A 14,110-nucleotide genomic window follows, 5' to 3' on the forward strand; every position below is an offset into this window, starting at 1 on the left:
TTGATGTGTTTGTGTTGTAATTGTCTTATGTTTCTGTTAACCATGCTAAGTGGCTGGCGGGTTTGTTTCTGCTGTTGTTTTTCGTTTAAAAGTTAAAAATAAATAAATTGTAGTTCATATTTTTGTTAGCCGGTCTACATAGACTAATCTGTGTCAAATCTATAGGTCAGTTTGCTTATTATATATTGACTGTTTCATACATAATTATGATAAGTTATTCATTATCTTTCTCAATCCTGTCGATTTGACATCTGTTAGCAAACGATATTTTGTAACGTTACATTTCAATCTTATATTCATATCTAAAGTTACGGAGAATAACATATAATGTATAGCATAGTATCAACCAATTTTGTTGTCAAAAATAGGCCTTCATTTAATTGTTTTGACCAAAAAAAATCCTTATATCATTTCAACAAAATAATATTCGTTAAAACTGCATTTTGTATATATTATTTCTGTAACCAATTTCTATTTTAAACATTTTTTTTAACGAAATGGCTAATTTACAGAATGAAAAAGCACATGGAAAGTTGATGTGTGAAAAAGATTTAATAGCTATATTTAGATATAACTTTCAATGCAATTTATTAATGTTTTAAATATTAAATGATTATCATTACGTAACGATTTAGTGAAGTTTGAAGAATGTAGTTTGATAATGCTATATTATATGTTAAGATTTTGTATTCATTATTCATTATGCTGTTTGACTTTTGTATCAAATTTTCATGGAAAAATCTATTGTCTCCTAAAAACATGCAAAATGAAAAAAAAATAATCAGACTTTGTAATGGGCCATTTGGTAGTTTTAATAACGTTATTCACTTCTGTAGAAAAAAATAAATAAACATAATTATTTAACTTTTCACTATTTCACAATAAAAAGCAACGGTTAATTTTAACCAAAAACCATTGTCTGGCAGACAATTTAGGTGTTTTTTTGCTTTAAATTACATTTTTTCAGGTAAAATTTTTTTTGATCCAATTTTTGGTCAAATAAATGGCTATTATAGGATATTAAAATGGCATAGACCTATTCAACAAAAATTTAAAAAAAATTTTTTCATTGGTGCTATTTTAGATAAAAACAATTCATAAATGTAGTTTTGTGTATGATAAATTAATTAGTTGACGATTTAGTCAATTTAAAAAAGAATTTATTAGTATAGTTTGTTAATGTTTATTATTGTTTTAATTATCTGAAGGTTTTAATAGATTTAAACAATTCATAAATGTATAGTTTTTGTTGGTAATCGGTAAATATTTTAGTAGATTTCGAGATTGTTGTTTGGTAATGTTTTTTGTCATACTTTTGTAACAGATTTTCTAATGCAAACATCTTGTTAAGGCCAATTTACACAGACTAGCGGTTACGGTAAGCGGAAAAGCGGGTAGATTGTCCAACCTGTATCTATCCTGTGGGCGTTTCCGCTCATAGTTTTGTTCACTGCTTTCCGTTATCGCTCGTCTGTGTAAAATTGGCCTTAAGGAAGTAATCACCCTTAAGATTAATGTCAATCCTCTATTAAAAAGATAATTTGAAAATAAGTGTTATTATGTGTGTGTTATAATTTGAGTATTCAAACAAAAGGACATCATTTTATCATTCGTGTTACACCGTTCGGCACTGGAATTATAAAAGACTCTACACAAATATATTTTTAAACTAGCAAATTTTTTAACATACTGTTATTCTTCAAGTCATCTTTCCCGCGATCATGTTCATTTTAATCGTTTAAGCTTGGTTCCCATTAGGACGCAACGCAAACTTGGAGTGGAGCTGTGGCTTGGTGGTTATGATGCTTGGCTACCAATCTAAGGGTCCTGGGTTCAAGTCCTGTCATATGTCAGGGTTTTTTTCTCATGACAATTTACAACTCCACTCCCAAAGACCTAATAATAAGTCTTTGTTTATGTAGAGCATCTTGTGTATGTGTTTGTCTTGTGAAATTATTAAATAGTTTATCCATCCTGTAATTGGCGGGTTACTCGCTGTTGGATGAGTATGAAATAAAAAAAAAAAAAAAAAAAAAAAAAAAAACGAGTTGACCAATGACAAGCAAAAGATTGAATAAACCCTTCGCTTTTGATTGGTCAAACCCCTTGCGTTGCGTTACGCCGTTGTGTTGTTGCGTCTCTAGTGGAACCAATCATTAGTAATTGTTATACGGTAGAGTAGTGTATGTGCTGCGGCCTATGAGCAATTTTATTCAATATAGATTGTATGCCGAGTATTAACATATTTAAAGACCACTACAGTAGGCCTACTGTAACTGTGGTCTTTTCTTCAATTATACACGACAGACAACCGGAGCCACACTTCTCACCGTTTATATGCGTGCCTGTGTGTAGATCTAATAGCAAACGTAATTTATGAAAGCCAAGTACATTTTAATATATTCAGTCTCATAATTCATTTAATGCAATGTTTAAACAGAGAGGATATAACAATATCCAGGCTTTAAACTTACACATTTTGTTCCACTTTATCTGATATGAGCCATATATGTGGCTGGGGCGGATCCAGAAAATTTTGAGAGGGGGGGTCCGCCGATAAAAAGGGCACATCAGATATTGAGTATTTGAGCCACAGCCCCCCCATGGTGGGGGTTGTGGCGAAGCGAATTTTGTTACAGGACACACTTAGATGGCCGGAAATGGCACTCTCGCACGCAAAATCCATGATAAATGGCACCTTTCTAGTTCGCCGGAAATGACACTTTATTAGCAGGGATAACGATGCAAAATTAAAAGTTGTTATTTTTCAACCAATTTAAACATTATCTGTTGGTATTTTGTTTCAATATTCCAATAAAGAAAGAATTACGAAAATCTGACTTGTAGTTTTCGAAATATAGGGTCTAAAACATTGCCGAAAATGATCGTTTTTAGCCACGAACGTTGTAAACAAATTGCGCCATTTTTCGCTAAAATAATTACATATAATTACGTTTTATAGTAATTTCTTTTATATATCAACATTGGAAATATCAATAAAATATGTTATTAAATGTTTATAAAATATATAGAGTTGTTTATTTAACGGAATTCGTACAAATTCATTGCTCTAAATTTGTGTAGAGTACCGTTCAGTACAGAGAGATCACGTGACTTCTTGGTACACGCGCACGAGAGAAAACATTCCGCTGTGGGTGTGATTCGTGTCCACCCACCAATCCAAAATAGCCAGAATCCAAAATCTTTCAACCGTGAGCTCTGCCGATCGCGGGAAAGCTCAGCTTTGATTGGCTTACGATGAAATCATATCACAAAATGGTGGTTTTGTAGTTGAGCCTCACGTAATTTTCACAAATATTGTTTCAAAAATGAAATAAATGAACCTTCTTTATGGTATGTGTGATTTTTCTTTAAAAGATTTGAATAATAAAGGCTTCATGTCGAGAAAAAAACATTTTTTTGGCACTTATAATAAATATTTCTCAGAGAAAAAAGCACATGGCTTGTAGAACTATATTATCTTGGCGTAGGAAGACAAACAAATCCCAGGTCATGAGAGGCTCAACTATAAAAACAAGGTTGAATAGTATAGAAGTGTAAGGACCGTTCGATGATTTTTGAGTAAACAATCTACCGTGTATCATGGTCGTACGCGGTAGATAGTACGATATTTTAACTACATTTTTTACATGTTTGGTTGGATGTAATGGAAATAAAAAATAGTTGATCTGATGGAATGATATGTGAATAAACAAATACTCAAAAGAATTATGTTTACAGTTCAATTATTTTCAGAATAATAATACATAAAAATGTGTTTACCAATGGACAAATAATCGCGTCAATGACAGAGCGCGCATGGTAACGTACGCGGAGTTGAATCGTAAAAAGTTTACATGCGCCCTCTGTAGTATGCGAAACGATCTATTTTTAGAAGTTTAAGTAGAGATCATCACGCATCACCACCTCTCACAATGCTCTTTGATCGGCCGCCGTAACTTAACATCGCGCTCATTGTGATAAATTTCTGTTTTTATTTTTGGGGTTAGTGTAGCTTACTCTGTGCATACTAATATACACACAAATATGTCACACGAATTAAATATTGAACCTCTAAAAAAAGGGCACCCTTAAAATTTAGGGGGGGTCCGGACCCCGTGGACCCCCCCTCTGGATCCGCCCCAGTGTGGATGATGCGCGTCAAAAAATTGTTTCTGATTGGTCAGTAGTTCATTGTAACGACGACGGACTTTTACCACGCACGTACGTCCACACACGCGTATTAAAAAGAACCTATTTTGGTATTACCCCACCTAGAGTCGAAGAAATGTCATGTGTACTGTATTGAAATGTGGTACGTATATTTTGTATTGATTGTGCAACAGCATGTTGTGTGTTGTTTAACTTGTTCTTTTATTTATGCTAGTAAATTTATTATATGCACGTTTTTATCTGTTAGTTATATTTATAAGGACCAGGCCCTAGGCCTATTTTCGATATTGTTTTGTGTGTTTACCTAGTCGTAAGCCGCAAGCTAGGCCTAGGCCGGAGAGAGGGAGGAGGATTATTGTTGTAAATGTCAATGAGGAAAGTAGGCTGTCGTATACGTTATCATAATTTAAAGTCATTTCGCCTCTAGCCTTGGCCTATTCCCTTTTGTAGCTCTTTGACCTTAATCGGATGTTGTCGATTGCTCTAAATAATATTATAATTGTAATCAAAGGAGATTTGTTATTAACTAAATATTCGCTGGGATAGAGATATCGCATAGTATACATACTAGGCCTACTAGTAGGCTAGTCATAATAAATAATTTTTTGTTTAGTTTAGGCCTATATTGTAAGCTTACCCCGTGGCCCATACATAAAGATACGTTATCATAACTTTGCTGCTACTGTGGCTGCTAAGTACGATATATTTAATATTTATGCCTATGGGAAGATCAGTTTTCCATTCCTCTTTCTTGCTCCGCCAATAGAGGATAGATATGAGTGAGTGGCCAAGCGGTTAAGACAGTGGAACTATATTACCCTGCCCTATTAATATCTGCGAGGGTTCGAGCCTCACTCTCTCCATGGTTCTGGTGGTAGAACGAGTCTTCTCGTATAAGGACAATAAACTGTGTAGGTACACATCTGGCTCATGTGAACCTAGTTTTGAAGGGGTTACCCTGGTGTACTAGTATGCAATCAGCCACTGTCACACACAGACACTGTCACACACAGACACTGTCACACACAGACACTGTCACACACATACACTGTCACACATAGACACTGTCACACACAGACACTGTCACACACAGACACTGTCACACACAGACACTCACACACACACTGTCACACACATACACTGTCACACATAGACACTGTCACACATAGACACTGTCACACACAGACACTGTCACACACAGACACTGTCACACACAGACACTGTCACACACAGACACTGTCACACACATACACTGTCACACATAGACACTGTCACACATAGACACTGTCACACATAGACACTGTCACACACAGACACTGTCACACACAGACACTGTCACACACAGACACTTATCATAATTGATCAAGAGGGCCCCTTGCTTGTCAGCATACGCTGTTTAGGGTCAGCCTCTATAAATAATAAGGTGAAATTAAAATAATTAACTATATTCTAGTAGTAGTTATAGTACAAGCATGGTTTTTCTTTCCATTACCACTCGTATGTGTACATTTTCCGTAAAACTGATAGGTGTTTTATTACTACTAGAGTAATTTTAATTTACCTATAATAGTAATAAATAGTGTCATTTTTAACCATATTTATAATTCAATTGTGGACATTTTAATCTGATATATTATTATATTTTAAAATTGAAACATTGTAAAGCTTAATTTATAAATTTTAATAACCACAGCTTTGATGTACAGTAGTTTCATTAGGAAAACACATGTGAAACTACTGCTAGTGTCCTACTGTATAACTATAATTGTGTTGGTAACGTGAGGGATAAACAAACAACATGGGTGGCAAGCAGCGAACAAAAGGAAATGCACGGGTAAGTTTAAAATAATTGTATTATATTCAAATCTACAAATCACTCACGGTTTAAAGGATTTTTCAACTTTTATTTGGAGACACTTTGGTACAATACAGTACAAAACAGGGGCAGATCCAAGGTTGGAGAGGTGCCAGCCGGCCCGGACCCCCCTAAATTTCACAAATTGTAATGCAAAAGATAGAACATCAAATTAAGCTCAGCCCTTCATCATTAATTAATTAATTAAATCGATGCGATCAGTTGATACAGTTGGGCGGCTGCCGAGACTAAACAGCGTTTTAATCTGGCGGCTCGGCATTGTGTTTGTAGATTGGAGAATGTTGTGTAATTGATACGTGACGTAACAACTCGCGAAACATGGTCAAATTACTGATATTTTTGCCTTTTTTTTGTGTTTATCCTTAAAATTCAGGAAAGTGACATAGTCTATCGTGTGCGTCCCATCAATAAACATCAGTGTGCCAAATGTGAACATGTACCGTTCAGTATTTTTGAAGGTGATACGTAAAATACGTAATAATATATATATGTAGGCTGAGCATTTTTTGAACCCCATATCATCAATACTTGTCCAATAGCTTTTTGAATGTTAAAACTGTTGGTGTGCGCTGAAACAAATTTACAATATTTAAACCATTGTTCGACCATCTGCGGTCATAATTTTTAAATTATTTTCTGAACGGAAAGGGGATTCCCCTACATAGCAACCACTGTGTTACCACTTGTGACGTCACACACTGCACGCCTACCTCTTGATAATATATAGAGGGTGCTGTTGACCAAAAAAAAAACACTCACCTCTCGTTTTTTTAACTTCAGATGTTGGCATGTATGAAATGTTAAGAAATAAATAGCAGTTATCTGTTGATAACCAACTTCTATAAATAAAATTCCTATCAACCATTTTTTTTCCTCCTCAGCCTTCAAGCAGTGGAAGAGCAGCTGAATTATTAGAACGATCCAATCAAGGAACAGGTTTTGTAGGGTTTGGCACAATGTCAGGTGACCTGGGTTACGTGCCTACTGCTGTTGGTGCTGACGATTTTGATTCATGCCTTGACCCTGAAATTCGACTTGCTTTGCGTAAATTAACCAAACGGGACGCTATTACCAAGTTAAAGGTAAAGTGATTAACAACGTGAGTTGGTTTCCCGAATGATCGTAAAATCAAAACTCAATTCACTAATTTTACGGAACTTGGTCACCACCTATCCGAAGATCGGTTTTCCATTCCTCTTTCTTGCTCCGCCAATAGAGAATAGATATGAGTGCGTGGCCAAGCGGTTAAGACAGTGGTACCGTATTACCCTCCCTGCCATATTAACATCTGCGACGATGGTTCGAGCCTTACCATGTCACCATGCCAATCCATACATGTAATTATGCATCCAAAATTTGAAATTAAATTACAAAAAAGTTGATCAAAAGTTTGTCTCATTTTTTTTTCTCATCCAGGCAATGCAAGAACTTGCAAGTCTATGCAAGGAGAAGGAGGAAGATTCTGTAGGAGGAATATTACCTCACTGGCCTAGACTATACAGCAAACTGGCATTGGTAACAATGTTAATGTTATTAAGTCATTTTTTCATTGCTTTTCATTCTAAATTACTATTATCTCCCAAAATTTGCAGTAAAGCAAAATTGAAAAGCTAATTTATTTTTTTAAACATAACGCACAATGTACTGATTTCACAGCAAATGTATGATTTTTTATATATAAACACAACAGGCACAGAATAAATTCTAAAACCACCTAGTGAAACACTGAAATTTAATTAATTTGAAACGATAAAGGCAAAGAAATCTGTAAGAATGAGAAAATATCTATTTATATATAGTGCCGTCTATTTCAATGATTGGTGTTACGATTAAAAAGAAAACATTATATCACCCTCTATTGTTTGATCACACTTTCATAAAATGTTCAATTCTCTTCAATTTTGACCTTATCTGCAAAGACATCTGTATTCTACAGTCCAGATATCTGGTAACATAAAATTTCACAACATGAGAAAATAAGTTTGTGATAGAAAGGTAGAATCAATAAAAAAAAATGTATATTTAGAATTTTTATTGGAAACCAATAAATAAAACAAAATTAATATTTAATTATTTTTATTTACAGGATTATGATAAAAGAGTTCGTGAAGCAACCCAGTACGCATTTGAACAGATTTGTTTAAGGGTTGGACGAAAGTTAGCACCTCATTTGCGCTCTTTAATGGGCGTTTGGATCGTATCGCAATGTGACACGTACGCCCCAGCATCCTCTGCGGCCAAGTCGGCATTTCAAAAAGCATTTTCAACTGTGAAGCAGAGAGAAGCAGTCGCCTATTGCAAAGCAGAAGTTTTGGAGGTAAACAATAGTAATAATAAATAAATATTTCTGAAAATAATATATAAATATGATAAATAATTTTCTTTTATTATTTTATTCCATATTGATATTACAACAATTAGTAGTATGATGTACTAGATAATATCTTTTCCTATAGACAGGTGTCGTTGACCTCGCTATGACCTGAATGTGTGACGTTTAAACATGGCTATTGCTCTGTCTGCACTATCAAAGTTGTTTGACAAAAAAAGTGTGCCCAAATATGGTAGTGATATTCTTAAATATGGTAGTGATATGATATGGGCACATCACATTTTTTTATCACATAAAGTTTGATAGTGCAGACAGAGCTTTAGAATCCCCCTTTTAAAAACAAAATTGGCTAAAAAAAAACAAGTTTATTGGACAATTACTTAAATTAGGTAATTAGAGGACAGCAGATAAATAGATGCTGAAATTTACTTAAATTATTAGTTTGTTAAACAATATCTAATAATATAAAATGAACTACAATTACTGCATTATTTATGCCAACTCTTTGTTTAAAATCACAGCATCTTCAGGATAACCTTTTTAACCAAACAGCAAGCACACTCAGTGAGGCAAAGTAAGTTAAACAAAGTTAGTTTTGATACTGGATCCTAAGGTCAAATAAAAATCGTTTTTAAATACATTGCCTTTCTGAAATGAAAACGATAACTGTATATATATAAAATAAACTGTGCCTATTTTAAAAATTATCACCAAGCAGAAAATGTAGCTCAAACATGAATAGTCTGCCCCTCCTAGTTTTGTTCTAATGAAATTTATTTTTAATTTATTGTAATTTATTATTTGTCTGAGTCATACAAAATCGTTTTTTGTCTTTTGACGGCTTAGAAATCCAAACAGCATTCAAACTTTCTGTAAAGCTCTGTCTACACTAGTAGTTTGACAAAAAAAAAATGTGATGTGCCCAAATATGGTGGTGATATGCCTAAATATGTAGTGATATGACATCATCATGTCCATATATGGCCACATCACATTTTTTGTCACATAAAGTTTGATAGTGGAGACAGAACTTAAGGTCTCAGTATTCAATTTTTACAAGTTCAAATGTCTTAAATTTTTTTTAACGGATGTTTTATTTTCTCCATTAGATCGACTCCAGTTGAAGAATTGGAGGAGAAATATACAAGGAATCTAACATCGTCTTTACTGGCCTTGAGGGAACTAATTACAATGTTATCTCCTGAAGAACTACCAAAGATATCAGAGCAATTGGAAAACATCCTCATAAATAACAAATTCTGGAAATTTGTGAAACATCAAAAACCATCGGTAAGGACTTCAAAAGTTTTACTCGTAAAACCCACTTTTCAAACCCTTCCCCTTTCCAAATTATATTCCCCAATAACAAAATCTAACAAAAGAATGATGTTGGTATAGGCCAAACTTAGAACAAATTTTATTTACATTTTAACAATTATTTTATACAGAAATTTAAATTTCAATATCTGCATAAAGTATTCTGATAAGACAGATTTTAACATATGACAGATTATAACCTACGACCTATGACATGTGCAGGGTGAAAGGTCATAATTATTTAACAGGTCATTTTATTTGTCATTAGATTCGTAGTGCATTTTACACAGTCATTGGAGCATACTGTGAACACATACCAGAAACCCTTGAGATATACCTCATGCGTTCATCTGTGAACGTTCTAGGCAACCTTGATGAGTCGGACCCTACAGTTGTGAGCTCCCTCTGGCATGCGGCCCTGCTTATCATCACCACCTATCCGGTAAGTAAACCATTTGTTGGGCTTAGATGGTTTCTATAAATACTAATTATTTTGTCAGGAGTGATTTGTGATTCAACATCTTTTATTTATGTTCAATAGAATAAGTTTTTTATCTTTCAATCTTCCTCATTTTCAAGGAAGTCTTTATTAATGTTGATATAAGTTTGCGGTACACCACGTATGTTAGTTCTGAAAAGAACTGTTGAGTTTCTCAACGTTTCGATCAATATGCTTTGATAGTCCTCAGGAGTTCATTCTCACTCCTGAGGACGATCAAAGCATTGATCGAAACATCAAGAAACTCAACAGTTCTTTTCAAAACTAACATATGTGGTGTACCGCAAACTTATATCAACATTTGATTTCGCCATGCAAACCTTCCAACAATATAAGTCTTTATTAAGTTATTTAAATTCAGAGTTATAATATAAACTAGATTTAATTCGTCACTATGACGAATTATAGGTTATATGCATTGATTTAAATAAAGATAATTGATTGATTTAAGATATTTTGATTGATTGATTTTCTCAGAATCTTTAGTTATTTATAATATATGATAGGATCTTGCTAACGCAAATACAATAGCCGGTATCATAATCCGATCAAAGATCCTTCTGCGTATATAATGTCATAAACCACATTTTGTGTTTTTAAATAAATTTCATTATAAATCATCTGTATAATCTATACACTAAGAAATACAATTGAACAAACAATACGGATAATAAAAAAAAATCTTATTTTGTTTCGTTTCCCAAGGTGAGACTCGAACTCGTTACCTTAAATGCTATAGACACGAGCAAAGACCACCGAGCCAGACACAACTGACTAAAAAATATGGAAATATTCCTCCGTGTATTTACTATGCAGTAACCACTTTGGTGCAGATAGATTATTACATACCGCAATGAATTATAATGTTTTACTATGATGACATCTTTAAAGATTTTTAAAAATGATGCACTGTCAAACTATATACTTTTAACTTTAATATATGAACTTCTTAAGGAAGAAAGTTAATGTTAAGTTTGTTATTTCGGCCTAAGAAAATTGTATAATTTGTTTGATTGTCGAAATAAATTGTTGTAAATTTAATATGCCATTAATGATGACTTAATCAACTTTTGTTCTCTTAATTTCATAATAAATCATACATATGATACATACACTTCAAGAAAATGAAATAAAAAATCGGTGTTCCCGAGCATTCTAACGATATATATTAATTTTAAAATTTAGCATATTTTCACCATTTTGTTAACTTACACGTGCGTAGCCTGTCACTTTTGACGTACTCGTATAACGCTGTTTGGCGTTGAAAAGTTAATACAATATGATGATATTGTTAAAGAAAGGTTATACAACAGTAATTGGACAAAAACAGTGCGCAATAACGTTTGACGCGCAGTGCGCGTGCAAAAATCTGCGCACTTATGGCCATTTTTAAACGCTTAAAATTGCCTGAAACGTACTCTAATTTCATCGAAAATAAATTCTGACAATTTTGAACATTTTAAGCGCGCGTACGCATGCGTTATATGCGCTACGCACGTAATTGTATTGCCATATGATGAAATATGACCTGAAATTTATGAGTACCAAATTTTGTTTAAAAGTGATTCATGCTTGTGAAGATATGATTACAAACGGGATTTCGTTAAATTGCGCGTAGACCGCGTAATGTTTGATTGCGCACCGTGAAAACATAACCACATCGATTCCTGGCCATAAGGAATATACTCTGAAAAATTGACTTAGTTAGATGAAACTGATATCAAGATAATTGACGGACAAATAGTGCTAAGGAAAGAATAAATAAATAAACTAGATTTAATTCGTCACTATGACGAATTATAGGTTATATGCATTGATTTAAATCAAGATAATTGATTTTTAAAAGATATATTGATTGATTGATTTTCTCAGAATCTTTAATTATTTATAATATATGATAGGACCTTGCTAACGCGAACACCATAGCCGGTATCACAATCCGATCAAAGATCCATATGCGTATAATGTCATAAACCACATTTGTTGTTACATAATAATAAAGACATAAGTTAATTTTTATCTAGATTTCATTATAAATCATGTGTATAATCTATACACTAAGAAATAAATTTGAACAAACAATACGGATAATAAAAAAAAAAATCTTATTTCGTTTCCCAAGGTGAGACTCGATCTCGGTACCTTGAATGCCATAGACACGAGCACAGACCACCGAGCCGTACACAACTGACTAAAAGTTGTAGACAAATTCCTCCGTGTATTTACTATGCAGTAACCACTTTGATGCAAATAGATTATTACATACCGAAATGAATTATAATTTTTTACTATGATGACATCTTTAAAATGTATACAAATGATGCACTGTCAAACTACATACTTTTAACTTTAATATATGAATTTTTGAAGGAAGAAAGTTAATGTTAAGTTTGTTATTTTGGCATAAGAAAATGTCATAATTTGTTTGATTGTCGAAATTATTTTTTTAAAATTTAATATGCAATTAATGATGACTTAATCAACTTTTGTTCTCTTTATTTGATAATAAATCATACATATGATACATACACTTCAAGAAAATGAAATAAAAAATAGGTGTTCCCCTGCATTCTGACGATATATATTAATTTTAAAATTTAGCATATTTTCACCATTTTGTTAACTTATACGTGCGTAGCCAGTCACTTTTGACGTGCTCGTATAACGCAATTTCGAGTTGAAACCTGAATCAAATATGATGATATTATTAAAGAAAGATTGTAAAACAGAAATCGGGCAAAAAGAGTGCGCATTAACGTTTAACGCGCAGTGCGCGTGCAAAAATCTGCGCACTCATGGCATTTTTTTAAACGCTTAAAATTGCCTGAAACGTACTCTAATTTCATCGAAAATAAATTTTGACAATTTTGAACATTTTAAGCGCGCGTACGCAAGCGTTATATGCGCTACGCACGTAATTTCATTGCCATATGATGAAATATGACCTGAAATTTATGAGTACCAAATTTTGTTTAATTGTGATTCATGCTTGTGAAGATATGATTACAAACGTGATTTCGTAAAATCGCGCGTAGACCGCGTAATTTTTGATTACGCATCGTGAAAATATAACGACATCGATTCCTGGCCATGAGGAATATACTCTGAAAACTTGACTTAGCTAGATTAAACTGATGCCAAGATAATGCACGGACAAAATAGTGCTAAGGAAAGAATAAATAAACTAGATTTAATTCGTCACTATGACGAATTATAGGTTATATGCATTGATTTAAATCAAGATAATTGATTTTTAAAAGATATATTGATTGATTGATTTTCTCAGAATCTTTAATTATTTATAATATATGATAGGACCTTGCTAACGCGAACACCATAGCCGGTATCACAATCCGATCAAAGATCCATATGCGTATAATGTCATAAACCACATTTGTTGTTACATAATAATAAAGACATAAGTTAATTTTTATCTAGATTTCATTATAAATCATGTGTATAATCTATACACTAAGAAATAAATTTGAACAAACAATACGGATAATAAAAAAAAAAATCTTATTTCGTTTCCCAAGGTGAGACTCGATCTCGGTACCTTGAATGCCATAGACACGAGCAAAGACCACCGAGCCGTACACAACTGACTAAAAGTTGTAGACAAATTCCTCCGTGTATTTACTATGCAGTAACCACTTTGATGCAAATAGATTATTACATACCGAAATGAATTATAATTTTTTACTATGATGACATCTTTAAAATGTATACAAATGATGCACTGTCAAACTACATACTTTTAACTTTAATATATGAATTTTTGAAGGAAGAAAGTTAATGTTAAGTTTGTTATTTTGGCATAAGAAAATGTCATAATTTGTTTGATTGTCAAAATTATTTTTTTAAAATTTAATATGCAATTAATGATGACTTAATCAACTTTTGTTCTCTTTAT

At 33.1% G+C, this 14,110-nt stretch overlaps 1 protein-coding gene across 1 annotated transcript in view; it reads left to right on the top strand.

Moving 5' to 3' along the window:
- Positions 1-4,302: 4,302 nt before the first annotated feature.
- Positions 4,303-14,110, top strand: part of LOC140054975 (E3 ubiquitin-protein ligase listerin-like) — a 30,574-nt gene continuing 20,766 nt past the window's right edge. The window contains exons 1-8 of the mRNA XM_072100120.1: positions 4,303-4,315; positions 5,867-6,007; positions 6,931-7,131; positions 7,466-7,564; positions 8,136-8,366; positions 8,903-8,955; positions 9,491-9,671; positions 9,967-10,140. Of these exons, the coding sequence (XP_071956221.1) occupies positions 5,972-6,007; positions 6,931-7,131; positions 7,466-7,564; positions 8,136-8,366; positions 8,903-8,955; positions 9,491-9,671; positions 9,967-10,140 (975 nt within the window). The 5' untranslated portion in view covers positions 4,303-4,315; positions 5,867-5,971. The remainder of the gene's footprint in view (positions 4,316-5,866; positions 6,008-6,930; positions 7,132-7,465; positions 7,565-8,135; positions 8,367-8,902; positions 8,956-9,490; positions 9,672-9,966; positions 10,141-14,110) is intronic.

This window comes from Antedon mediterranea, chromosome 7, assembly GCF_964355755.1.
Source record: "Antedon mediterranea chromosome 7, ecAntMedi1.1, whole genome shotgun sequence".
In the NCBI taxonomy this organism is placed as follows: Eukaryota; Metazoa; Echinodermata; class Crinoidea; order Comatulida; family Antedonidae; genus Antedon; species Antedon mediterranea.